Source organism: Pristiophorus japonicus, chromosome 21 (genome assembly GCF_044704955.1).
Source record: "Pristiophorus japonicus isolate sPriJap1 chromosome 21, sPriJap1.hap1, whole genome shotgun sequence".
Classification (NCBI taxonomy): domain Eukaryota; kingdom Metazoa; phylum Chordata; class Chondrichthyes; family Pristiophoridae; genus Pristiophorus; species Pristiophorus japonicus.
The window spans coordinates 56,300,399-56,327,203 of NC_091997.1; the positions used below are offsets into that span (position 1 = coordinate 56,300,399).

The following is a 26,805-nucleotide window of genomic DNA, read 5'->3' on the forward strand; positions in this document are numbered from 1 at the left end:
TGTAGTTCTGGGGTGACCTTTCATCTCAATCATCATACCCGCGACGCGCGGTCGGCGAACTACAACTCCCAGCATGCCACGCGCGCTGGCTTCCTCCTTTCCACGCGCGGGGCGTCAAACGGCGCCGGCCAATCGGCGAATCCATTTAATGGGAGGGCGGGGAGGGCTCCGACCAATTGGCGGTAGCGTTGCTGCAGGAGTGGGCTTATCGCGGTTGCTCCTGAATCATGGCAGACGATAATGAGACAGCCACAAAAGAAATTGAAGAGCACGACGGCTGCGGCAGCGACTGCGAAAACGAGGAGGACGACGCGCACAGTAAAGAGTATGTGACGCCATTGCCGCCGGAGCTGGGCAGCACTTTCGCGGGCGGGCGGGCTCCCGGGGAAACGGCGCTCACCTCAGCCTGACAGCGCAAGTCCCGCCTCCCCGGCGCCGCAATTGGTCAGTCCCTCCCGATTGGCAGGTGCGGTGGGCGTGCGCTGCGGCCACGGCGGCTGCTGGTTGGCTGGCCCTCGCGTCCATCACCGCGGCAAGCTTCCGCTATCCGGTTGGGCTGTTGCAAGGCGTTGGATGGTTGTGCTGGGGTCCGCATCCTTCCAACAAGGGAGTCACTCGGGGCAATACATGTAGGAGGACACTTATTTGGGACTGTCACTGTGCAGCAGAGCTGCTCTCCAGTCATCTTGGATAACCCTTGCCACTGGGCCAAGCCCGTGTGGTGGCTGGTGTGCAGCTGCCACCCCATGTTAAAACAATCCACACACAGGCATCTTCCACCCTCCAACATGTAGTTCAGGACCTGGAATATTGGGTCCTTCATTGAAGCACCTGTGAACTCATTCCTTTTTGGCGTGGAAGCAAGTCATCCTCACTTCGAGGGACTGCCTATGATGATGATTTAAAAGTTAAATAGTCACTTTGCTGTTCAGATCCAATAATTGGAAGGAAGTATAGAACCTGCATTTACGTAGCTCCTTTCATGTTCTCGGCCTTTCACTTACAGTTAAGTACTTAAAACATTTTTTTTTAAATGTAATCACATCGGAAAACACAACTCTCGAGTTGCTCACAGCAAGATCCCACCAATGTTAAATCCGCTTTCATGATGTTGGTTGAGGGATCAAAACTGACTCAAACACTGGGAAGAACTCCCCTGCCTTTCGAATAGTGCCATGGGATCTGTTACAACCATATGTGCAGATCGATAATGCCTCATGGGAAAGGCAGCACTCACTCCCTCAGTGCCGCTCTGAAGTGTCACCCTGGATTATATACTCCAGTCTCTGGAGTGGCGCTCGAGCCAAAACCTCCTGATTCTGAAGCGAGTGTTCTACCACGGGGCCAAGGCTGACATTTGGCACATGAATAAAATACCTTTTTGGCATCTGGCTGTTGCGCCACTTCCAGATGCAATATGGCCACCCTTCTGTGTATCTTGACATTAAATAAGCACTGTCTTCTCAAAAAGTGACTTACTATTTTGAGGGTGGGTAGGTGGAGGGGGAAGAAGAGCTTTTTAAAATTTGCCCTGCTCTGTGCTGTTATAGAGGTGCATTTCTTGATTCATGTGTTGTGGGTTTTCAAACCAGTAATGATTAGTCTGCTGAACAGTTTCTTGATGAAGATCTCCTTTTGGCATGTTGAGTGATCGGTGATAGTGAGTGACAGGTGCCGCTGTGTCTGTCACAAAGTTACTCAACATTTATCGCCAGGACTTCACTGGAGTGTAACTCAGTGTGTGAAATTTCTGCTGTACATTTACTTGAACTGAAAAGCACAGCAATGCAATTTAAACATTTGTTGTGTGGAACATCGTGACCTGCATAACCTTAGACTGAAAGTTTGTCAGTGATGGAATGAGTAATTTGCAGTGATGAAAAGGATTGATGTGAGAAATGTATTGCGAAATAAGACTAATGATAGACATATTTATATAAATATTTCACCAAGCCTCAGAAAATTCTCAAAGCACTTCACTTACTGCAATTCAGAGTTATTAATTGTAATTGTCATGTAGGCAAACATACAGAAAGAAAAAGAAAGACTTGCAATTCTACAGTACCTTTATCTCCGGACGTCCCAAAGCACTTTATCAACAATGAAGTACTTTTGAAGTGTAGTCACTGCAGTAACGTAGGAAACGCTGTGCGCAAAACAGCTGCCACAAGGTCCCACAATCTGCAATAGATGACTGACCAGTTAATTTTTTGTTGAAGGAGACATATTAGCTAGGACATGGCTAGACATTCCCACTTTGCTACCTGATCTTTAGTGCCTGCTAGAGTAGTTCAATCTTTCATTGAAAGAATAGCACCTCCAACAATACAATACTGCATTCACTGCTATGCTGGAGTGAAGGCCTAGATAATGTGCTCAAGTCCTTGAACCATGACCTTCTACCTCAAATGAGGTAAGGTGATACAGATTTGCTGCACATTGTACCTACACACCCAATTTGCCAAATTGACTAATTCACAGTTGACCATTTTTAATTGAGACTCCAACTTTCGAGGAAGTGAAAACAATGTTACAGTGCATACAAGGGATACATGTCGAACAGTGTAAAATTACTTAACTGCAAATACATTAAATTAGAGTAGCTCGCTGTTCACTTGAAGATATAGTTTCTCTGAGAATTAAAGCAATTGTCTTTGGAAACAAAGTACAGGAGATTGCAGTGATTTATTTTTAAATACAGTATAGTTTTAAATTGGAAGACTGTGGCCACAAATAACTATAATTGATCTATTGAGGGCACCGCCTACACCCTCCCCAGCTGATTCAGTAACCGTGTCTGGACTTGTACTCAGTCATTCTGGTTATACATCCCCACGTTCTGTTTTAAATTATTTATCACCTTATCTAGATATTGAAGGCGACGTGTCTGTGGCTCCTCTTTCCAGTTTCTGTGTTCATTCTCCTCCATTTATTGCCAACTATTTCCTGGTGTGTCAGTTCATCGACTGTAATAAGCAGTGGCTGGATCAGTAGCTGTTTTGCCTCTGCTGCCCATATCCTAACTCACACCAAGCCCTGTTCACCCATTACCCCTGTGCTCGCTGACCTACATTGGCTCTGTCTGGCAACGCCTCAATTAAAAAATTTTAATAAAAAAAATTCTCATCCTTGTGTTCAAATCCATCCATGGCCTCACCCCTCCCTATTTCTGTAACCTCCTGCAATCCTCCAAGATCTCTGCGCTCCTCCACTTCTGGCTTTTTGCACATCACTAATTGTCATCGCCCCACCATTGGCGACTGTGCCTTTAGTTGCCTAGGTCCTAAATTCTGGAATTCCCTCCCTAAACCTCTCTGCCTCTCCTCTTCTTTAGGTTGCTCCTTAAAATCTACCTCTTTGACCAAGCGGTTTGGTGTAAAATGTTGTTTAATAATGCTCCTATGAAGCATTCTGGGACGTTTTACTACATTAAAGGCTCTATATAAATGCAAGTGGTTGTTACGCTGACTGACTTCTCTATATAGGATTACAAGACTTGCGCTAGGACCATGAAGTATCTCTGCTTTAGAGGTGACCATGAGTATAGGTTCCACTGCAGTTGGCAATGCGATTCTGAATGGCGAATCTCTCCAATGTCCTGGATCTGACTAAGTGCAGGTAAAAGAAAGACTTGGATTTATATACTGCTTTTCATGACCACCGAACGTCTCAAAACACTTTACGTAGAAACGTAGAAAATAGGTGCAGGAGTCGGTCATTCGGCCCTTCGAGCCTGCACCGCCATTCAATAAGATCATGGCGGATCATTCCTTCAGTACCCTTTTCCTGCTTTCTCCCCATACCCCTTGATCCCCTTAACCGTAAGGACCATATCTAACTCCCTCTTGAATATATCCAATGAACTGGCATCAACAACTCTCTGCGAATTCCATAGGTTAACAACTCTCTGAGTGAAGAAGTTTCTCCTCATCTTAGTCCTAAATAGCATACCCCTTATCCTTAGACTATGTCCCCTGGTTCTGGACTTCCCCAATGTCGGGAACATACTTCCTGCATCTAACCTGTCCAGTCCCATAAGAATTTTATATGTTTCTATGAGATCCCCTCTCATCCTTCTAAACTCCAGTGAATACAAGCCCAGACTATCCAGCCTCTCCTCCTATCCCGGGAATCAGTCTGGTGAACCTTCGCTGCACTCCCTCAATAGAAAGAACGTCCTTCCTCAGATTAGGAGACCAAAACTGAACACAATATTCCAGGTGAGGCCTCACTAAGGCCCTGGACAACTGCAGTAAGACCTCCCTGCTCCTGTACTCAAAACCCCTAGCTATGAAGGCCAACATACCCTTTGCTTTCTTTGCCGCCTGCTGTACCTGCATGCCAACTTTCAATGACTGATGTACCATGACACCCAGGTCTCGTTGCACCTCCCCTTTTCCTAATCTGCCACCATTCAGATAATCTGCCTTCGTGTTTTTGCCACCAAAGTGGATAACCTCACATTTATCCACATTATACTGCATCTGCCACATGTTTGCCCACTCACCTAACCTGTCCAATTCACCCTGCAGCCTTTTAGCGTCCTCCTCACAGCTCACACCGCCACCCAGCTTAGTGTCATTTGCAAACTTGGAGATATTACACTCAATTCCCTCATCCAAATCATTAATGTATATTGTAAATAGCTGGGATCCCAGCACTGAGCCCTGCGGCACCCCACTAGTCACTGCCTGCCATTCTGAAAAGGACCCGTTTATCCCGACTCTCTGCTTCCTGTCTGCCAACCAGTTCTCTATCCACGTCAGTACACTACCCCCAATACTATGTGCTTGAATTTTGCACACCAATCTCTTGTGTGGGACCTTGTCAAAAGCCTTTTGAAAGTCTAATGAAGTACTTTTTGACTCCAGTCACTGCTGTAATATAAGAAAAACAACAGCCAATTTGTGCACAAGAAAGCTTCCACAAACAGCAATGTGATAATGACCAGATCATGTTTTTGTGATGTTGATTGAGAGATAAGTATTACCCAGGACACACGGGATAACTCCCCTGCTCTTCTTAGAAATAGCGCCGTGGGATCTTTTACGTCCACTTGAGCGAGCAGATGGGGTCTTGGTTTAATGTACAATATACATTAATGATTTCGACGAAGGAATTGAATGTAATATCTCCAAGTTTGCAGATGACCTTAAGCTGGATGGCAGTGTGAGCTGTGAGGAGGACGCTAAAAGGCTGCAGGGTGACTTGGTTAGGTGAGTGGGAAAATGCATGGCAGATGCAGTATAATGTAGATAAATATGAGGTTATGCGCTTTGGCGGCAAAAATAGGAAGGTCGAATATTATCTGAATAGTGACAGATTAGGAAAAGGGGAAGGTGCAACGAGACCTGGGTGTCATGGTACATCAGTCATTGAAAGTTGGCATGCAGGTACAGCAGGCGGTGAAGAAGGCAAATGGCATGTTGGCCTTCATAGTGAGAGGATTTGAGTATAAGAGCAGGGAGGTCTTACTGCAGTTGTACAGGGCCTTGGTGAGGCCACACCTGGAATATTGTGTTCAGTTTTGGTCTCCTAATCTGAGGAAGGACATTCTTGCTATTGAAGAAGTGCAGCGAAGGTTCACCAGACTGATTCCCGGGATCGCAGGACTGACATATGAAGAAAGACTGGATCGATTAGGCTTATATTCACTTTAATTTAGAAGAATTAGAGGGGATCTCATAGAAACATATAAAATTCTGACGGGTTTAGACAGGTTAGATGCAGGAAGAATGTTCCTGATGTTGGGGAAGTCCAGAACCAGGGGTCACAGTCTAAGGATAAGGGGTAAGCCATTTAGGACCGAGATGAGGAGAAACTTCTTCATTCAGAGAATTGTGCACGTGTGGAATTCTCTACCATAGAGAGTTGTTGAGGCCAGTTCGGTAGATATATTCAAAAGGGAGTTAGATGTGGCCGTTACGGCTAAAGGGATCAAGAGGTATGGAGAGAAAGCAGGAATGGAGTACTGAAGTTGCATGATCAGCCATGATCATATTGAATGGTATTTCAGGGTCGAAGGGCCGAATGGCCTACTCCTGCACCTATTTTCTATGTTTCTATCCCAAAGACGGCACCTCCGACAGTGCAGCATTGCACTGGAGTGTCAGCCTAGATTTTTTTTTTGTGCTCAAGTACTGGAGTGGGACTTGAACCCACAACCTTCTGACTCAATCGAGAGTGCTGCCCACTGAGCCACAGCTGACAGTAACAGTCACTAGTGGTCAGTTTGTGAGCAGTGCAGGTGGTAAAAGCAGTAATACTTTAATGTACAAAGCCCTTTCTGCTACATTTTAACAGTGACTACACCTCAAAAGTACTTCATTGGTGATAAAGTGCTTTGGGAAGTCCTGAGGATGTGAAAGGCGATATAAAAATGCAAGTATTTTTCTAATCCACAGTTTAAGGTCTTGGAATATGAGTTTAAGCCCAAATTAGATGTATTAACACAAGTGAGTGTCAATGAGCCACGACCAGTTACTTTATCTGATGTAGAATTAAGCTGATTGATGAGAGATTCTGGAAACTTTGTGATGTGATTGTGCATTCTGCTGAAGAATTTAAACTCTTGTAGGTTTTGGCTATTAGAAACTCAGCTGATCGCTTTCTTCCCTATGTCCCGGTGAATACTCTTCAAACAGCTGAATGTGTTTAATAAGAACACTCAATGCATTTTCTCTTGAGGGAGCGCAGCATTACGTATCATTTTGCATCCCCTCAACCAGGGCTCAACCTTCTGAAATGCTCAGCTTTCAATAGCTTGCAAGAAATGTTTCTGCTTCAACTCCTTCTTGGTTAAAGACCACTTGGTGTAAGTCTGAGTCCTGCAGATCAGTAGGTCCCAGATCAGTTTGTGCCCTGGCTTGGGTGGTGGTAGCTGATCTGGAGCAGGACAGTCGCTGTGGTGCCACTGGGTTACAAAGGCGAAAAGTGACCAGGATTGCCACTCAAATTGCTTTGTGCGCTGTGCGGGCACCACGAAGACGACTGTGATGCCCATGTAATGGAACAGTTTGTCTACACTCCTTTTTTGAGCATGCGAGGAAGTTGCTGGAAGGCTGCCAGCACCTGTATAGTTGTACCACCATCCCCAGCATTGAAGCACTGACCACACTTGATCAGCTCCGCTGGGCAGGCCACATTGTTTGCATGCCAGACACGCGGCTCCCAAAGCAAGCACTCTACTCGGATCTCCTTCACGGCAAACGAGCCAAAGGAGGGCAGCGGAAATGTTACAAGGACACCCTCAAAGCCTCCCTGGTAAAGTGCAACATCCCCACTGACATCTGGGAGTCCCTGGCTAAAGACCACCCTAAGTGGAGGAAGTGCATCCGGGAGGGTGCTGAGCACCTCTAGTCTCGTCGCCGAAAGCATGCAGAAATCAAGCGCAGGCAGCGGAAAGAGCATGCGGCAAACCAGTCCCACCCACCCCTTCCCTCAACGACTATCTGTGTCTCATTTGTGACTGAGACTGGTTCTCGTATTGGTCTGTATAGCCACCTAAGAACTCATATGGATGAAACAAAGAGCTGTGGAAGAGACACAGTAAAATTTTCAGTATGTTTTAATATCCTCTGTGCCCATGGGCTCCAGTGATGTCCAAAAGCTAGCTTAAAAAAGACTTAAGAACATAATAGGAGCAGGAGGAGGCCATACGGCCCCTCGAGCTTGTTCCGCCATTCAATAACTTCTACATCAACTCCACTTCACCGCTTAGCCCCATAATCCTTGATTACCTTAGTGTTCAAAAATCTACCGATCTCCGCCTTGAATATACTCGATGACTGAACATCTACGGCCCTCTGGGGTAGAGATTTCCAGCGATTCAGAGCCCTTGCATTTTTGGACGTGCTTATTTGCACTGCCAAAATGGCTGCCATGCTCCAGCCTTTGTCGATGATTGGTCCTCATGGAGGATAAGCCACACACTGAAGTTTCACTGGAATGTGTAACTGGAACCGTCTATGCCAAGGTCTCACTGACTTTGCATAAGAAGCGACAGAGGACAGAGCTCCCCAGAAGACAGCATGGCAGCAAGGGCCAGCCAAAGTGCCTCACCCCAGTCCAAGTGCATGCCTCCCCCAGTCAAAGTCCCTCCTCAGACCAGCGCAAGTGCATGACCTTACCCCACGCCCCCACCATAAATGAGTTATTGTGTACAGATTGTTAACAGGTTTATTGGGTAATGACAGAGTCGTGACCTCTAGATTTCATCCACTCCAACGATGTCCCTCATAGGGGGTTGGAACAACGTGATCCGTTTTCCCTGAGTTCCATTTCTTTTTCCACCTTCCCCTCCCCCCCCCTCCCCTCCCCCCCCCCTTCTCTCCTCCTCTCCCCCCTCCCCTTCTCTCCCCCCCTCCCCTTCTCTCCCCCCCTCCCCTTCTCTCCCCCCCTCCCCTTCTCTCCCCCCCTCCCCTTCTCTCCCCCCTCCCCTTCTCTCCCCCCTCCCCTTCTCTCCCCCCCCTCCCCTTCTCTCCCCCCCCTCCACTTCTCTCCCCCCCCTCCACTTCTCTCCCCCCCCTCCACTTCTCTCCCCCCCCTCCCCTTCTCTCCCCCCCTCCCCTTCTCTCCCCCCCTCCCCTTCTCTCCCCCCCTCCCCTTCTCTCCCCCCCTCCCCTTCTCTCCCCCCCCTCCCCTTCTCTCCCCCCCCTCCCCTTCTCTCCCCCCCCTCCCCTTCTCTCCCCCCCCCTCCCCTTCTCTCCCCCCCCCTCCCCTTCTCTCCCCCCCCTCCCCTTCTCTCCCCCCCCCTCCCCTTCTCTCCCCCCCCTCCCCTTCTCTCCCCCCCCTCCCCTTCTCTCCCCCCCCTCCCCTTCTCTCCCCCCCCTCCCCTTCTCTTTCCCCCCTCCCCTTCTCTTCCCCCCCTCCCCTTCTCTCTTCCCTTCCCGCCTCCCCTTCTCTCTTCCCTTCCCGCCTCCCCTTCTCTCTTCCCTTCCCGCCTCCCCTTCTCTCTTCCCTTCCCGCCTCCCCTTCTCTCTTCCCTTCCCGCCTCCCCTTCTCTCTTCCCTTCCCGCCTCCCCTTCTCTCTTCCCTTCCCGCCTCCCCTTCTCTCTTCCCTTCCCGCCTCCCCTTCTCTCTTCCCTTCCCGCCTCCCCTTCTCTCTTCCCTTCCCGCCTCCCCTTCTCTCTTCCCTTCCCGCCTCCCCTTCTCTCTTCCCTTCCCGCCTCCCCTTCTCTCTTCCCTTCCCGCCTCCCCTTCTCTCTTCCCTTCCCGCCTCCCCTTCTCTCTTCCCTTCCCGCCTCCCCTTCTCTCTTCCCTTCCCGCCTCCCCTTCTCTCTTCCCTTCCCGCCTCCCCTTCTCTCTTCCCTTCCCGCCTCCCCTTCTCTCTTCCCTTCCCGCCTCCCCTTCTCTCTTCCCTTCCCGCCTCCCCTTCTCTCTTCCCTTCCCGCCTCCCCTTCTCTCTTCCCTTCCCGCCTCCCCTTCTCTCTTCCCTTCCCGCCTCCCCTTCTCTCTTCCCTTCCCGCCTCCCCTTCTCTCTTCCCTTCCCGCCTCCCCTTCTCTCTTCCCTTCCCGCCTCCCCTTCTCTCTTCCCTTCCCGCCTCCCCTTCTCTCTTCCCTTCCCGCCTCCCCTTCTCTCTTCCCTTCCCGCCTCCCCTTCTCTCTTCCCTTCCCGCCTCCCCTTCTCTCTTCCCTTCCCGCCTCCCCTTCTCTCTTCCCTTCCCGCCTCCCCTTCTCTCTTCCCTTCCCGCCTCCCCTTCTCTCTTCCCTTCCCGCCTCCCCTTCTCTCTTCCCTTCCCGCCTCCCCTTCTCTCTTCCCTTCCCGCCTCCCCTTCTCTCTTCCCTTCCCGCCTCCCCTTCTCTCTTCCCTTCCCGCCTCCCCTTCTCTCTTCCCTTCCCGCCTCCCCTTCTCTCTTCCCTTCCCGCCTCCCCTTCTCTCTTCCCTTCCCGCCTCCCCTTCTCTCTTCCCTTCCCGCCTCCCCTTCTCTCTTCCCTTCCCGCCTCCCCTTCTCTCTTCCCTTCCCGCCTCCCCTTCTCTCTTCCCTTCCCGCCTCCCCTTCTCTCTTCCCTTCCCGCCTCCCCTTCTCTCTTCCCTTCCCGCCTCCCCTTCTCTCTTCCCTTCCCGCCTCCCCTTCTCTCTTCCCTTCCCGCCTCCCCTTCTCTCTTCCCTTCCCGCCTCCCCTTCTCTCTTCCCTTCCCGCCTCCCCTTCTCTCTTCCCTTCCCGCCTCCCCTTCTCTCTTCCCTTCCCGCCTCCCCTTCTCTCTTCCCTTCCCGCCTCCCCTTCTCTCTTCCCTTCCCGCCTCCCCTTCTCTCTTCCCTTCCCGCCTCCCCTTCTCTCTTCCCTTCCCGCCTCCCCTTCTCTCTTCCCTTCCCGCCTCCCCTTCTCTCTTCCCTTCCCGCCTCCCCTTCTCTCTTCCCTTCCCGCCTCCCCTTCTCTCTTCCCTTCCCGCCTCCCCTTCTCTCTTCCCTTCCCGCCTCCCCTTCTCTCTTCCCTTCCCGCCTCCCCTTCTCTCTTCCCTTCCCGCCTCCCCTTCTCTCTTCCCTTCCCGCCTCCCCTTCTCTCTTCCCTTCCCGCCTCCCCTTCTCTCTTCCCTTCCCGCCTCCCCTTCTCTCTTCCCTTCCCGCCTCCCCTTCTCTCTTCCCTTCCCGCCTCCCCTTCTCTCTTCCCTTCCCGCCTCCCCTTCTCTCTTCCCTTCCCGCCTCCCCTTCTCTCTTCCCTTCCCGCCTCCCCTTCTCTCTTCCCTTCCCGCCTCCCCTTCTCTCTTCCCTTCCCGCCTCCCCTTCTCTCTTCCCTTCCCGCCTCCCCTTCTCTCTTCCCTTCCCGCCTCCCCTTCTCTCTTCCCTTCCCGCCTCCCCTTCTCTCTTCCCTTCCCGCCTCCCCTTCTCTCTTCCCTTCCCGCCTCCCCTTCTCTCTTCCCTTCCCGCCTCCCCTTCTCTCTTCCCTTCCCGCCTCCCCTTCTCTCTTCCCTTCCCGCCTCCCCTTCTCTCTTCCCTTCCCGCCTCCCCTTCTCTCTTCCCTTCCCGCCTCCCCTTCTCTCTTCCCTTCCCGCCTCCCCTTCTCTCTTCCCTTCCCGCCTCCCCTTCTCTCTTCCCTTCCCGCCTCCCCTTCTCTCTTCCCTTCCCGCCTCCCCTTCTCTCTTCCCTTCCCGCCTCCCCTTCTCTCTTCCCTTCCCGCCTCCCCTTCTCTCTTCCCTTCCCGCCTCCCCTTCTCTCTTCCCTTCCCGCCTCCCCTTCTCTCTTCCCTTCCCGCCTCCCCTTCTCTCTTCCCTTCCCGCCTCCCCTTCTCTCTTCCCTTCCCGCCTCCCCTTCTCTCTTCCCTTCCCGCCTCCCCTTCTCTCTTCCCTTCCCGCCTCCCCTTCTCTCTTCCCTTCCCGCCTCCCCTTCTCTCTTCCCTTCCCGCCTCCCCTTCTCTCTTCCCTTCCCGCCTCCCCTTCTCTCTTCCCTTCCCGCCTCCCCTTCTCTCTTCCCTTCCCGCCTCCCCTTCTCTCTTCCCTTCCCGCCTCCCCTTCTCTCTTCCCTTCCCGCCTCCCCTTCTCTCTTCCCTTCCCGCCTCCCCTTCTCTCTTCCCTTCCCGCCTCCCCTTCTCTCTTCCCTTCCCGCCTCCCCTTCTCTCTTCCCTTCCCGCCTCCCCTTCTCTCTTCCCTTCCCGCCTCCCCTTCTCTCTTCCCTTCCCGCCTCCCCTTCTCTCTTCCCTTCCCGCCTCCCCTTCTCTCTTCCCTTCCCGCCTCCCCTTCTCTCTTCCCTTCCCGCCTCCCCTTCTCTCTTCCCTTCCCGCCTCCCCTTCTCTCTTCCCTTCCCGCCTCCCCTTCTCTCTTCCCTTCCCGCCTCCCCTTCTCTCTTCCCTTCCCGCCTCCCCTTCTCTCTTCCCTTCCCGCCTCCCCTTCTCTCTTCCCTTCCCGCCTCCCCTTCTCTCTTCCCTTCCCGCCTCCCCTTCTCTCTTCCCTTCCCGCCTCCCCTTCTCTCTTCCCTTCCCGCCTCCCCTTCTCTCTTCCCTTCCCGCCTCCCCTTCTCTCTTCCCTTCCCGCCTCCCCTTCTCTCTTCCCTTCCCGCCTCCCCTTCTCTCTTCCCTTCCCGCCTCCCCTTCTCTCTTCCCTTCCCGCCTCCCCTTCTCTCTTCCCTTCCCGCCTCCCCTTCTCTCTTCCCTTCCCGCCTCCCCTTCTCTCTTCCCTTCCCGCCTCCCCTTCTCTCTTCCCTTCCCGCCTCCCCTTCTCTCTTCCCTTCCCGCCTCCCCTTCTCTCTTCCCTTCCCGCCTCCCCTTCTCTCTTCCCTTCCCGCCTCCCCTTCTCTCTTCCCTTCCCGCCTCCCCTTCTCTCTTCCCTTCCCGCCTCCCCTTCTCTCTTCCCTTCCCGCCTCCCCTTCTCTCTTCCCTTCCCGCCTCCCCTTCTCTCTTCCCTTCCCGCCTCCCCTTCTCTCTTCCCTTCCCGCCTCCCCTTCTCTCTTCCCTTCCCGCCTCCCCTTCTCTCTTCCCTTCCCGCCTCCCCTTCTCTCTTCCCTTCCCGCCTCCCCTTCTCTCTTCCCTTCCCGCCTCCCCTTCTCTCTTCCCTTCCCGCCTCCCCTTCTCTCTTCCCTTCCCGCCTCCCCTTCTCTCTTCCCTTCCCGCCTCCCCTTCTCTCTTCCCTTCCCGCCTCCCCTTCTCTCTTCCCTTCCCGCCTCCCCTTCTCTCTTCCCTTCCCGCCTCCCCTTCTCTCTTCCCTTCCCGCCTCCCCTTCTCTCTTCCCTTCCCGCCTCCCCTTCTCTCTTCCCTTCCCGCCTCCCCTTCTCTCTTCCCTTCCCGCCTCCCCTTCTCTCTTCCCTTCCCGCCTCCCCCTCTGGTTTCTCTCAGTCTCTCTCTCCTTGTCTCTATTCCACCCCTCCTCTCGGTCCCCTACCGCAGCTCACTGCTGCCCTCGGCCCCCCCGCCGAGATTTGGTCGGCAGTCTTGGGCCTCAGGTCCTGCTTGTCGGCAGCATGTGGAATGAATGACTCGGGGGCCGGGGGAGCGAAGCTTGACAGACGCATTAGCAAAAAAAGTGCGGTGCAAATAGTTACATCGTGCATTTATACAGTGTCTTTCACAGCCTAGGGACGTCACAAAGCATTTCACGGTCATTGAAATACTTGTCCTAATTTAACCTTCTGTGACCCAGTAACATTCTGGTGAATCTGTCCTGCACCCTCTCCAAAGCCAATTGTTCTTCTTGAGGTACGGTGTCCAAAAGTGAATGCATTATTTTTGATGGGGGTCTGACCAAGGCTGTATACAATTGAAGCATCACTTGCTCGCTCCCCTTTGTAATCCAGCCTCCTTCGAGGTAAAGGCCAACGTTCCATGAGCATTTCTGATTGCTTTTTATACCTGTCTACTATTTTTTAATGACTTGTGTTCTTGGGCTCCCAAATCTCTCTGCTCCTGTTAGATCTCTTAATTTTCAATGAAATGCGAACTCCGGTTGTAGTTTTAATGTAACTTTATTCTGGCAGCTGCAATAAGCTTCTGGCTTTAAGCCAGGCTTTTGTCCTTCTGAGACCACATGGCCAAAATAGCTGTACTTATACCTGGTTCAATTTACAGAAAAGAACTCGCCGCCTTTGACCTTATTGGCTCAATTGATAGTCTTTTAACCTTTAATTGGCTTGCTACCCAAGGTCCTAAAATGTCAAGTTGATTGATGACTTAATGCAATGTGGTCTGTGTTTTTTTCAAAACTGCAGCCGGGCTGCAGAGCTTGAATTCTCTATCAATCCCCGCTTTGATTCTTTCACAAACTGAATCATAAAACATCAGGTATCACTGGTTAAACATTCTAAAAAAATAATTTCATACATGTTAATAGAGTTTCCTTCTAAAATTTGTTGATGTGTTTCGCCACATGTCCGGACTAGTAGCTTCTACACAAATTTACACCAACCCGAGTTCCATCGTGGCCACAATGGAAGTCTGGTTTTAGTAGGTTAATTAACCTTATTCCAATTTAATCCAAATCAATATCTTAATTCAACCAGTAAACAACCTTCCCTTAAGCATAACATACCCCTGTGCCACGTACAGACGGTCTGCTGGGACCTGCAAGGTGTCTCACATGCGGGACAACAGCTACAGCCGCCTGGTCGCAACAACATTTAATCAACATAAACAAACAATATAAAAGTAAAATAATTACAACAAATAGAATTAAACCTTCCACCAATGAAGTTCCTATTGAACCTAGCCATTCAGTGGCTCTGCTCCACAAAGTGAATGATGGGGGTTGCTTAAGTTTTTCTACCTCCTTTTGGATATGCTCCGCTAAGTGGGTAATTTCTTCGGAGCTATCTGGGATATACGTGCAACACTCAGTTCCGAGTAGGGCGCAAGTACCACCCTTTTCAGCCAGGATGTAATCAAGGGCCAGTCTATTCTGCAGGGCTACTGTGCGGATTGCTACCATTTCTGCATTGATTTTAACTAGGGCCTCTGAGGTATCATTGGCTACCCGTTCCACAACGGATGTCATATTAATGGATTCCCTTGCCAGTCTGGCGGTCCCATACCTGGGGATCAGAATGGCAAAGAACCTCTCTGTTTCTGTGATAGCTCTCTTAGAATGGTGTAAATGTTCCGACAGTGACTTTATATGATACATATAAGGCACAATGTAGGCTAAATAGCAGGATCCCGTCCAATTCTGGGGCAGCCAAGGGTAGGCCTTGTGGCCACACACCCAATAGGTGCCATTATAGGCAATGAAGGTTAGCTGTTTCTTTGTCAGCAACATTCCGGGGCCTGTCCAGGCTTTTCCATCTGTTTTATTCAGAATCCCCGTTACGTTAAAAATTCCCACATCGGCCCAGTTTGGACGGTTCCGTGGCTTGATTATATTATAATTCCGGGAGCAGTTACTATACCCCATATTTTGGCCTCCTTTGATGTTTCTAATCAGACAGACCGATTCCCCCGGTCTTCCTATTCCCGTTGTATTAGTGATAACAAAAAATGGGGGCCGTTTGGAATTATTGTATCACGGTTGGTATCCCCCTTCAAAGGTAGTCAGATTGTAACCTGCTGACTTCCATTTACGTGCCCAGTTTTCCATATCCTGAAACGCCTTGCCTGTTTTGTTTTGATTAATTATCCACTCAGCCATTTCCAAGATATTCAAGGGAACTGGCCTCAAGGGAATCCCTCTTTTTGAGTGAATAGGAATATGCGCACACACTCAACAACTAGAAATGTTACTTTGTTTGGCATAAATGTATGACATATATAAAAAGGTATTTACATGTAATTCCCTTGCTACCCTACTATTTCCCTTTGGTGCAGAGGGTCGGCTAGTAAGAAGTAGACAAATGCCTAGAATACCTACAATCAGTAATACAGTAAATTTATACATTATGGCAAAAAGTAATTGTCCTTATTAGATTTCAGCTTCAGTTACGGGTGCTCGTTTAACGTGTGAAGCGTGGATCCAGGCTTTCTTTCCTTGGACTTTAACAGCTGCCTGGGTGGTCAATAACACTTGATAAGGTCCCTCCCACCTGGCACACAAAGGTTCTTTATGCAACTTTTTCATATACACCCAGACTCCCGGGATGATGTCGTGTCCTCCTTCGGGTGGATTACCCCAAGCTGCCGATACCTGTCGGGAAACAGAACTAACAGCATTGGTTAGGTTCTGACAGTATGATAACAAAGTGTCACTCATTAAGTGAACATCAGCTTTCCGTAAATCGATAGTTCCTGGCAGCGACATGGGTCTTCCTGTTATAATTTCAAATGAGCTTAGACCTGTAGTTCTGTTCGGGGTTGCCCTAATGCTACATAGCACTATTGGTAGTGCCTGGGGCCATGGTGTTCCTTCTTGGTGATATTTGGCAAGCTGTTGTTTGAGTTCGATTCATTCGCTCTACTTGTCCTGATGATTGTGGATGATAAGGACAGTGTAAATCCCATGTTATGTTCAGTAACCTACAGACTTCTTGGCAGACAGCACCTGTGAAGTGTGTTCCCTGATCTGAGTCAATGCTACTCGGGACTCCCCATGTACACAAGACCTTTGCAGTGTGATTGGCTGTGGCTCTTTTAGTTGGGACAGCTTCTACCCATCTAGAGAATCTGTCGACCATGACAAGAATGTTAGTGTATCCTTGGCATGAAGGAAGAAATATATAATCAACCTGCAGATGCTGGAATGGTCGGGCAGGGGGCCTCAGTTGGGGCATTACCGTGATGGGGCCAGAATTATTTTTCTGGCAGACCACACAGCGGTCTGTTACCAGCTGGGCATGTTTTTTAAATCCCCGACCCCACCAGCTTTTTTGGAACCGTGCCGTCATCTGTTGTGAGGCCAAGTGTCCCCACGAGTGGATCTGTTGGGCTAAAAAAGGCATAAGCGCTTGTGGCGCGACTGGCTTGTCGGTAACTTTGTCTCCAGACACCATCTTCACATAGCTTAATTCTTGCCTCAATCCATGTCCATTTTTCCTCTCTGGAGCACTCTCCTTGCATTGTTTGAAGGTCTCGTGTCAGAGTCCTGAGTGCTTTCAATCTGCACATCTGTGTCGGTTCTTCTGGGGGAACGCCCTGTGAGGCGGCATTTTTAGCCGCCTGGTCGGCTAGGGCATTTCCCTGGGCTTCTGTGGTATTTTCCTTGGTATGGGCCTTACACTTCAGGATGGACACTTCCTGAGGTAATTGTATGGCCTCTAGTAAGTCTCGGACTTCTTTTCCATTTCGGATAGATGTACCAGCAGCAGTGAGGAATCCCCTTTTCCGCCATAACAGACTAAAGTCGTGAGCGACTCCAAAAGCATAACGCAAATCTGTGTAGACATTAGCTGTCTGTTCTTCTGCTATTCGACATGCTTCTGACAGGGCCCGTAACTCGGCCTGTTGTGCTGACGTTCCTGATGGTAAACATCCTTTTGCCACTACCTCATGTAAGGTTGTAACTGCCCATCCTGCTTTTCTGGTACAATTGTCAACAAAGGAGGAACCATCTGTAAAGAGGATGAGGTCTGGGTTGTGCAGAGGCTCCTCTGCTGCTAAGGCTGCTTCTGTTTCTTTTAAAATCTCTACACAGTTCTGCTCTTCACATTCTCCCCCCTCTTGCTCCCTCGATTCTGACATCGGGAGCATAGTTGCGGGATTAACCGGGCTGGCCCAGACAATATGGAGATTAGGAGCTTCCAAAACTGCTGTCCAGCGGGTCCATCTAGCTGCCGTCACCTGAGACATTCTATTCATAGACAGCAAAGCATGTACGGTGTGGGAACACTTGACAATCAGGTTTTGGTCGAGGACTAGACCCGCAGTGATCATTACCGCTTGACATGTAGCTTCCATGGCCCTTAGGCAACTTCCCCATCCGAGGGCTACCGCATCCAGTTTTGCCGAATAATAGCCAATAGGTCTTTGCCAATCCCCATGTTCTTGTGTCAGTATAGCTGTCATATATCCTTCTTTCCCATGGACAAACAGGGTAAATGGCTTACCACTGTCGAACCTCCGGTGCCAGAGGCACCAACCAAAATCCGTTGGCCATATCTATAACCGAGAAATATTTATTTTCGGGTTTGAGGGCATTAAAAATGGTGGAGGGATCTGTGACCAAAGGAGCTTTTTGATCAATACACTGGTTAGCTTTCCTATAATCGACAGTCAAACGCCAAGTCTCATTAGATTTCTGTACCGGCCACACGGGGCTATTGGAGGAGCTATGCATTTTAATAAGCACCCCTGTTTCTCCAATTGCTGAATAACCAGTAAGATTCCCGCGATGGCAGTTGGACTGATGGGATACTGTTTAGTGCATGGAGGCTTGGTCCCGGTCAATGACGCAGGCTCCATCTGGAGTAGGCCACAATCGTTTTTATCTTTAGCCCATATCGGGTGTTCCTTCAATTCTTCTTTCTTCAAAGTTCTAATTGACCATGTCACCCGACCATCCTCAAAATGCAACGATGAATCTACTTGGATTAGAATGTCCATTCCCAAAAGGGGTTGATCTACTGGGCCTATCCAGACCGATGTGGTTAGTTCATGTGGACCCAGCCCTATAAGTACCGGTGTTGACCTTTTTAATTTCCATTTTATGGCCCCCAACTCCATAGGCTGTACGTGCCCGACCATCCAACGGCAAAAAGTCTCCATATTGTAGGGGTAAGCATGTTAATTCTGCCCTTGTGTCTAAAAGACAGTCCACATCCTTATCGCCCACCCTCACAGTTATATAGCCCATCTCCCCTTTGTTGTATTAGTGCGAGGATGTGGACCAGGGTAGGCTCTAATTGTTTTTTGCTATCCCAAGTTACTCCTTTTGTTGTATTGTCAGTGCTTAAATGCTTCAATGAGGTCGTTATCTTGTGACAAGCCTGGCTTGTTGGCTGAATTGTATCCCTGGCTGCGTCCTCTTCCCCAGCCACGACCTTGCTGTCTTGGCCCAGTGACCTTCTTTCCCACAATAATGACATTTTCCAGGTAATTTTCCTAATAACTGTTTATCGGAATCCTGGGATTTCCATCCCACAGCCTGTACAGCTCGGACTTTAGCTCCCATATCCCGATCTAATTGGTTGCATCGATCCACCAATGCTGCAAAGGTAGTTCCTCTACCTTCCCAGTCTGGTAACACGACCTTAAGCATTTTGGACAGTTCTGGCTTTAGACCTGCCACGAAAGCTGCTTTCAGGGGTCCAAACACTTGTTCACTCATTTCCTCATCCGTATTATTCATACCCGAATGTTCTAGCCACGTGCATCTAAACCGCTCGCCATACTCCAGGACCTCCTCTCTTCCTTTCTGTTGGCAGGCTGCAATTTTTCCCCGGTCTGTCTTAGCTGGACTGAAGGCTTGCAGCCAGTGTTTAAACGCCTCCCATCCTGCGTTTAATTCTTGCTCATCCTGCCCCAAAGCTGCTTCTACCTTGTCGTGCAATTTTCTTCCTTGTGTTTTTGGCACCATTATGGTCAAAATTTGCACCCCGTCCCAGGGATGAAGTTGATATATATTTCTTAAGCGGTCCAATTGGTCCCACGTTTTTACTCCCCCTTTCTTTGGATTGGGCAATTCCTTGGACCATTTATCAATTTTCTCTGGGTCTGCCGGATCATAAACTAAGTATTCTGCATACACCCTTTTCCTCGTTTTTTTGGTTCCGCCCTCATCCGCAGTCTCTTCTGATTTGACTACAACTCGTCTTTTTTTAAATGGGGCAAAGCGCACCTCTAATTCTTCATCCTCCGACCCTGTATCGTCAGAGGATTCAGAATCCGTATCTATTCCTCGGTCGTGTCTTCGGGTTAGCGCTTTCAATTTATCCAAACATGGATACCCTGGGAATTGACTGATACATTTTCCTTTTCCTATTACTGTCTCTTGACCTAATGATTTTTTCCATTCTTTAATTTCACCTTTAAGATCTTTAACTTCCGCTTCCGACTTTTCAAGTTCACGTTTTTTCTGTCGGAGCTGTGCACAAACAGCTTGCAATTGGTCCTTTGTACTGGTCAGTTCTCGATCATGTTGGGAACGCATTATAATTTCATTCCGTTTTCGGATCTTTCCCATAACGGCTAGGGACCACCTAGTTCGCTCTTTATTTTTCATACGGGTCATTTTTCCCCAGACCCTTTTAATCTTGTCCAAGGACCATTGTCCTTTGGAGGTTCCGTACTTTTGTTCGATCGTAATACACGTTTTAGATAAGTTGAATTGTTGCTCTATGTATTCTTTCAACTGTTGGAGGATTTCATCTATCGAAACCTTAGGTGGTGGCCGCCCACCTTTTACAGTTGTAGGCAATTCTTTGCTCACATATCCTGCTGCCATGATACTGATTTCTTTACTGGGGTCTCGAGTCGTAGGCTTTCCAGCCGATCAGTGGGTCGGTAATTAATTAACTAACACACCGCCGAAGTTAGACGTTTATGGGACCTCGAGCCGACTACCAACCAGAGGGTTCGCAAACCGGAGGCTTTCGGAATCGCGTAGGAGGAGAGGCGAATTTAGACTTTTGACCGAGGACTTTTATAAAGAGGAGTCCTTACCTCAGTATGTAGGTCCGATGTCCAAAATTCACTTTCTTTCCTCAGCGATCGTGTTCGTGACGCCAAAATTGTTAGATCTCTTAATTTTCAATGAAATGCGAACTCCGGTTGTAGTTTTAATGTAACTTTATTCTGGCAGCAGCACCAAGCTTCTGGCTTTAAGCCAGGCCTTTGTCCTTCTGAGACCACATGGCCAAAATGGCTGTACTTATACCTGGTTCAATTTACAGAAAAGAACTCTCCTTCTTTGACCTTATTGGCTCAATTGATAGTCTTTTAACCTTTAATTGGCTTGCTACCCAAGGTCCTAAAATGTCAAGTTGATTGATGACTTAATGCAATGTGGTCTGTTTTTTTTTTTCAAAACTGCAGCCGGGCTGCAGAGCTTAAATTCTCTATCAGCTCCTCCACAGTTCCTAGTTTCTCACCATTTAGAAAATATTCAATTTATCTTTCTTGGGTCCAAATACTTCACGTTAAACCCCATCTGCCATACTTTTTCCCACTGTCTATGTACATTTGCAACTTCCTGCTCCCATGTGCTGTGCTTACTGCCCCTTCTAGCTTAATGTCATCTGCAAACTTGGACATACAACTTTCTTCCTTCATCCACGTCATTTCATAAATATGGTGATACATTGAGGCTCCAAACCAGATCCGCGGGAACACCACTTGTCACAGCCTACCAATTTAGCCCCACTCTCTATTTCTTGCCTCCCAACCCGTCAAAAGGTCACCTTCAATCCTGTAAGCTCTCATTTTTGCCAATGAATTTTGTGTAGAACTTGTATTGAATGCCTTCTGGAAATCCATACTGATAACATCCACAGACACTCCCTTGTCTATCTGAATAGTTACCTCAAGACATTCGCTTCGATTCGTCATGTCAGCTGACTATCAGATCAGCTCATATTTGTTCAAGTGCTCAGTCACTGTCCTTATTGGTTTACTTTTTCTATATTGTCTTGTTAAGCACAGCTACTGATAATTGCTCTGGCTTTGTCAGCAGAGTGCATTTTGAGTTCTGAGGTGAAGTACTGTGGTGGTAATTGTGGGAGCAGTTTCAAGTGATGAATTAAGAGGTGCCGTTGGCTAAAGTGTGATTTTTATTGGTGCCAGTGTGCTAAATAAGCCAAGTGACAGTGTTGGGTACCGTCACTTTGTTTGAGCGAAACAAAAATGTGTGGTCAGGTACGTACATGGGGATTTTCTTCTACGGCCATGTTGATATGGTCCAGAATCCTGGAAATCCTTGAAGCCAGGATGTGCTCTTTCCTGACTATCTGCGGAGGTGGGAGAAAGTTTATCAGTCAGGATATTCCAGGAAATGGAGCTGCCTCGAGTGACTGCGATAAGAGGTTGTTCTTGCTGCTAGGTCAGCCAGCTCCGCAGCTCGCTCCCTGGATAGAAATGGGGTAAAATCGAACCTTTCAGTCACGTGATTGAGAGGATGTTAGAAAACAAAATCCAAAGTGTATAATTTTGCTTGACTACGAAGAGAAATCTGGAGGAGCGCACTTGTATTCTAAAAGCTGCTATACTCCTACAATTCTGTCAGACTATACTTTCAACAACGACGGTTTACTTGCCGGGTGCCGATCATGCAGTCGGGCCTTCCCTACTAGGCTGCTGTCCGATGTCCGTGACCAGGCATGCTGGAGTCTCTTTATTGGATAGACTTCAATGTCATGTGGAGCCGCATGGCCCTGGAAAGGCCACATTATTGGTTAGATCTGCAAGGGTCCACAGAATGACCCCCAGCCCAGTATCTAAATATTTTGAATGCCCCAACAGCTACTCCATCTGCTACTCCATCTACCCGGCCATTTCACTGAATTGCCACCCCGTAAGTAACATAAGAAATAGGAACAGGAGTAGGCCACCTGGCCCCTCGAGCCTGCTCCGCCATTTAATAAGATCATGGCTTATCTGATCATGGACTCAGCTCCACTTCCCTGCCCGCTCCCCAGAACCCTTTATTCCCTTATCGCTCAAAAATCTGTCTATCTCTGCCTTAAATATATTCAATGATCCAGCCTCCACAGCTCTCTGGGGCAGATAATTCCACAGATTTACAACCCTCTGAGAGAAGAAATTTCTCCTCGTCTCAGTTTTAAATGGGCGGCCCCTCATTCTGAGACTATGTCCCCTAGTTTTAGTTTTCCATATGAGTGGAAATATCTTCTCTGCATCCACCTTGTCGAGCCCCCCCATTACCTTATGTATTTCGATAAGATCACCTAAACTCTAATGTGTATAGGCTCAACCTATCCTCATAAGTCAACCCCCTCATCTCCGGAATCAACCTAATGAACCTTCTCTGCACAGCCTCCAATTTGAGTATATCCTTCCTTAAATACGGAAACCAAAATTGTACGCAGTACTCCAGGTGTGCCCTCACCAATACCCTGTACAGTTGTAACAGGACTTCTCTGCTTTTATACTCTATCCCCCTTGCAATAAAGGCGAACACTTAATTTGCTGCCTTGATTACTTGCTGTACCTGCATACTCACTTTTTGTGTTTCATGCACAAGGACCCCCAGGTCCTTCTCTACTGCAGCACTTTGCAATTTTTCTCCCATTTAAATTATAATTTGCTTTTCTATTTTTTTTCTGCCAAAGTGGATAACCTCACATTTTCCCATATTATACTCCATCTGCCAAATTTTTGCCCACTCACTTAGCCTCTCTATATCCCTTTGTAGATTTTTTGTCCTCACAATTTGCTTTCCCACTCATCTTTGTATCATCAGCAAAGTTGGTCACATTACACTCGGTCCCTTCATCCAAGTCATTAATATAGATTGTAAATAGTTGAGGCCACAACACCGATCCCTGCGGCACCCCACTAGTTACTTTTGCAAACCGGAAAATGACCCATTTATCTCGACTCTCTGTTCTCTGTTAGTTAGCCAATCCTCTATCCATGCTAATATATTAGCCCAACCCTGTGAACTTTTATCTTGTGCAGTAACCTTTTATGTGGCACCTTATCGAATGCCTTCCGGAAATTCAAATACACCACATCCACTGGTTCCCCTTTATCCACCCTGCCCTTACATCCTCAAAGAACTCCAGCAAATTTGTCAAACATGATTTCCCTTTCATAAAACCATGATAACTCTGCTTGATTGATTTATGCTTTTCCAAATGTCCCGCCACTGTTTCCTTAATAATGGACTCCAGCATTTTCCTAACGACAGATGTTCGGCTAACTGGTTTATAGTTTCCTGCTATTTGTCTGCCTCCTTTTTTAAATAGGGGTGTTATATTTGCGGTTTTCCAATCTGCTGGGACTGCCCCAGAATCCAGGGAATTTTGGTTGATCACAACCAATGCATCCACTATCTCTGCAGCCACTTCTTTTAAGAACTGAGGATGCAGGCCATCAGGTCCAGGGGACTTGTCCGCCTTTAGTCCCATTATTTTACCGAGTACTACTTCTTTAGTGATTGTGATTGTATTAAGTTCCTCCCTCCCTATAGACCCTTGATTATCCACTATCGGGATGTTCTTTCAATATAAATTGGTTTAAATTTGCTTTCTGGTCCTTCTAGCCTGACTGGCTTTGAAGCAATCTTGTCTTATGAGGCCCCAAGCGATCTCCTCCGCCCCCACCCAAACCATTTCCTCCAGACTTTTTTGAGTTTCTCTAATCTTTACTCTTCGCGCACCTCGTTTACACTAGGATCAATCTTATTCTATGTCCCCTCTCCAGTGCTCTTATGTCCTCCTTGTGGAGTGGTGACCAGAAATGAATACTTTTAATTATTCCTCATTGACCAGATAATTAAAGTGGTCTACCATTGCTCAGACCCTTTCATTTCCCTGTGCTAATTCTATTCCATTGATCCTATACTTGTGCTACGCATTTTGCACCCAATGTACAATACCTTTCCTGTGTCAGTATTAAACCTCGTTTGCCATTTTGCTGTCCACCTGCATAACTGATCCTTTTCCAAATCTTCAACTGCATCTTACATAAGAACATAAGAAATAGGAGCAGGAGTAGGCCATTCAATAAGATCACGGCTGATCTGATCCTGGCCTCAACTCCACTTCCCTGCCTGCTTCCCATAACCCTTGACTCCCTTATCGTTCAGAAATCTGTCTATCTCCACCTTAAGCATATTCAATGACCCAACCTCCACAGCTCTCTGGGGTAGAGAATTACAAAGATTCACAACCCTCTGAGAAGAAATTCCTCTGTCTCCATTTTAAATGGGCGACCCCTTGTTAAACTATGCCCCCTAGTTCTAGATTCCCCCACGAGTGGAAACATCCTCAATGCATCTACCCCGTCAAGCCCCCTCAGAATTTTATACGTTTCAGTAAGATAACCTCCCATTCTTCTAAACTCCAATGAGTATAGGCCCAATCTGCTCAACCTTTCTTCATAAGACAACCCCTTCAACTCTGGAATCAGCTTGTGAACCTACTGCCTCTACTGCTCTCCGTGTTAGCATTGTCTGCACTTGACAATCTTACAACAACTAGGCTGCAAACACTAACCCCAGCAGGACTCCACCCAGTCTTGTAAGGAGTCTTTGCTATACTTTTATTTAAACCGAGTATCTTGCTCAATCCTATATTTTACCTGGTCTCCTATGGCTTATAGTTTAATCAGAGGTCTTTCATGGGAAACTTTGTCAGAAGATGTTTGATGGTCAGCTGTATCATCGCGTGATATATAAAGGAAAACAAAAGTACTCACATTTATATAGAGCCTTTCACAACCTCGGTATGTCCCAAAGTCCAAGTGTAGTCACTATTGTAATGTAGGAAACGCGGCAGCCAATTTGTACACAGCAAGCTCCCACAAACAGAGACAACGATCATATAATCTGTTTTAGGGATCGCCTAGGATTACATAGGATAAACGGCACAGAAACAGGCTATCCGGCCCAACCAGTCCATGCCGACGTTTATGTTCCACTCGAGCCTCCTCCCATTTTTCCTCAACTAACTCTGTCAGCATAACCCTCTATTCCCTATCAACCCTCGTGTCAGCTGTGGCTCAGTGGGTAGCACTCTTGCCTGAGTCAGAAGGTACTCCAGGGACTTGAGCTCAAAAAATCTAGGCTGACACTCCAGTGCAGTACTGAGGCCCCGTCTGCTCTCTCAAGTGAACGTAAAAGATCCCATGGCACTATTTCAAAGAAGTACAGGGGAGTTATCCCCGGTGTCCTGGCCGATATTTATTCCTCAATCAACAGAACAAAAACAGATTATCTGGTCATTATCACATTGCTGTTTGTGGGAGCTTGCTTGTGCGCAAATTAGCTGCCGTGTTTCCCACATTACAACAGAGACTACATTCCAAAAGTACTTCATTGGCTCTAAAGCGTTTTGAGATGTCCGGTGGTCATGAAAGGCATTTTATAAATCCAAGTCTTTTTTCTTTCTTTCTTTCTCCCACAAATGCTTGTCCATCCTCCCCTTCAATGCATCTATACTGTTTGCCACAGGAAGTAATTGAGGCAGCGAGTTCCACATTCTCACCACTCTCTGGGTAAAGAAGTTCCTTCTGAATTCCCTATTTGATTTCTTGGTGACTATCTTATATTGATGGCCTCTAGTTATGCTCTTCCCCACAAGTGGAAACATTCTCTCTGTATCCACTCTATCAAAACCTTTCATCATTTTAAAGACCTCTATTAGGTCACCCCTCAGCCGCCTTTTGTCAAGAGCGTGGTGGCCCCAACCTGCGAGAGACCATCAGCAGCAGGTCAGGGCCATAAAACGAGCGGCGAGCGGCCCCTGAACAGTGTGGCAGCGTAGCACTGCAAGGTACAGCGCGAGCTGGTGCAGGAGGGCGGCGGCAGCGAAGAGTGACGTCATCAAGGTCCAGGTCGGTGATTGGAGCGGGGACAGGTACAGCAGGAGCGGCAAGAGATTGTAGAGGGATGTGATCGGGACAGGGGAGAAGCGTGAGTTCGGGGCCCAGAAGAGGCGAGGGCCCAGGGGTAGCACGGGCCAGCCCACACTGCGATATGTGCGCGCACTAGATCCGTGCAGCAGAGCAGGTCTCCAGTCGTCTTGGGTAATCCTTACCACTGGACTAAGACCTAGCTCTGTCAAGCCCGTGTGGTGGCTGGTGTGCACAGCCACCACACATTAAAAAAATCCACGTACAGGCATCTTCCACCCTTCAAGATGTAGTTCGGGATCTGGAATATTAGGTCCTTCATTGAAATACCTGTGAACTCATCCCTTTTTGGCGTGGAAGCAAGTCATCCTCGCTTCGAGGGGCTGCCTATGATGATGATTTTTCAAGTGAAAAGCAACCCAGCCTGTTCATCCTTTCCTGATATGTATACCCTCGCATTTCTGGTATCATCCTTGTAAATCGTCTCTGCACCCTCTCCAGTGCCTCTATAATCTGGCGACCAGAATTGTACACTGTACTCCAAGTGTGGTCTAACCAAGGTTCAATATAAGTTTAGCATAACTTCCCTACTTTTCAATTACATCCTTCTAGAAATAAACCCTAGTGCTTGGTTTGCTTTTGTTCTGGCCTTGCTAACCCGTGTCACAACTTTTAGTGATTTGTGTATTTGTACTCCGAGATCCCTTTGTTCCTCTGCCCCACCCAGACTCGCACCCTACGAGTAATAAGTGACCTCCCTATTCTTCCTACCAAAATGTAATTCCTCACAATTATCTGAGTTGAACTTCATTTGCCAATTATATGCCCATTCTGCAAGTTTATTAATGTCCTCCTGTAATTTGTTGCAGTCCTCCTCAGTATTGACTATCCCCCAATTTGGTGTCATCTGAAATTTAGAAATTGTGTTCTTGATTCCAAAGTCTGAATCATAAATGTAAATTGTGAACAACAGTGGTCCCAGCACTGA

General features: G+C 48.6%; 1 protein-coding gene across 4 annotated transcripts in view; it reads left to right on the top strand.

The window, feature by feature from the left end:
* The first annotated feature begins 174 nt into the window (after positions 1 to 174).
* Positions 175 to 26,805, top strand: part of LOC139234006 (glycylpeptide N-tetradecanoyltransferase 1) — a 76,739-nt gene continuing 50,108 nt past the window's right edge. For 2 of the 4 annotated variants that reach the window (XM_070864794.1, XM_070864797.1), the window contains exon 1: positions 175 to 325. In XM_070864794.1, coding sequence (XP_070720895.1) covers positions 228 to 325 — 98 coding nt within the window. In that variant the 5' untranslated portion in view covers positions 175 to 227. Of the gene's footprint in view, positions 326 to 3,535; positions 3,619 to 26,805 lie in introns of those variants that run through there. The other 2 variants (XM_070864798.1, XM_070864796.1) reach the window with 2 other exon arrangements.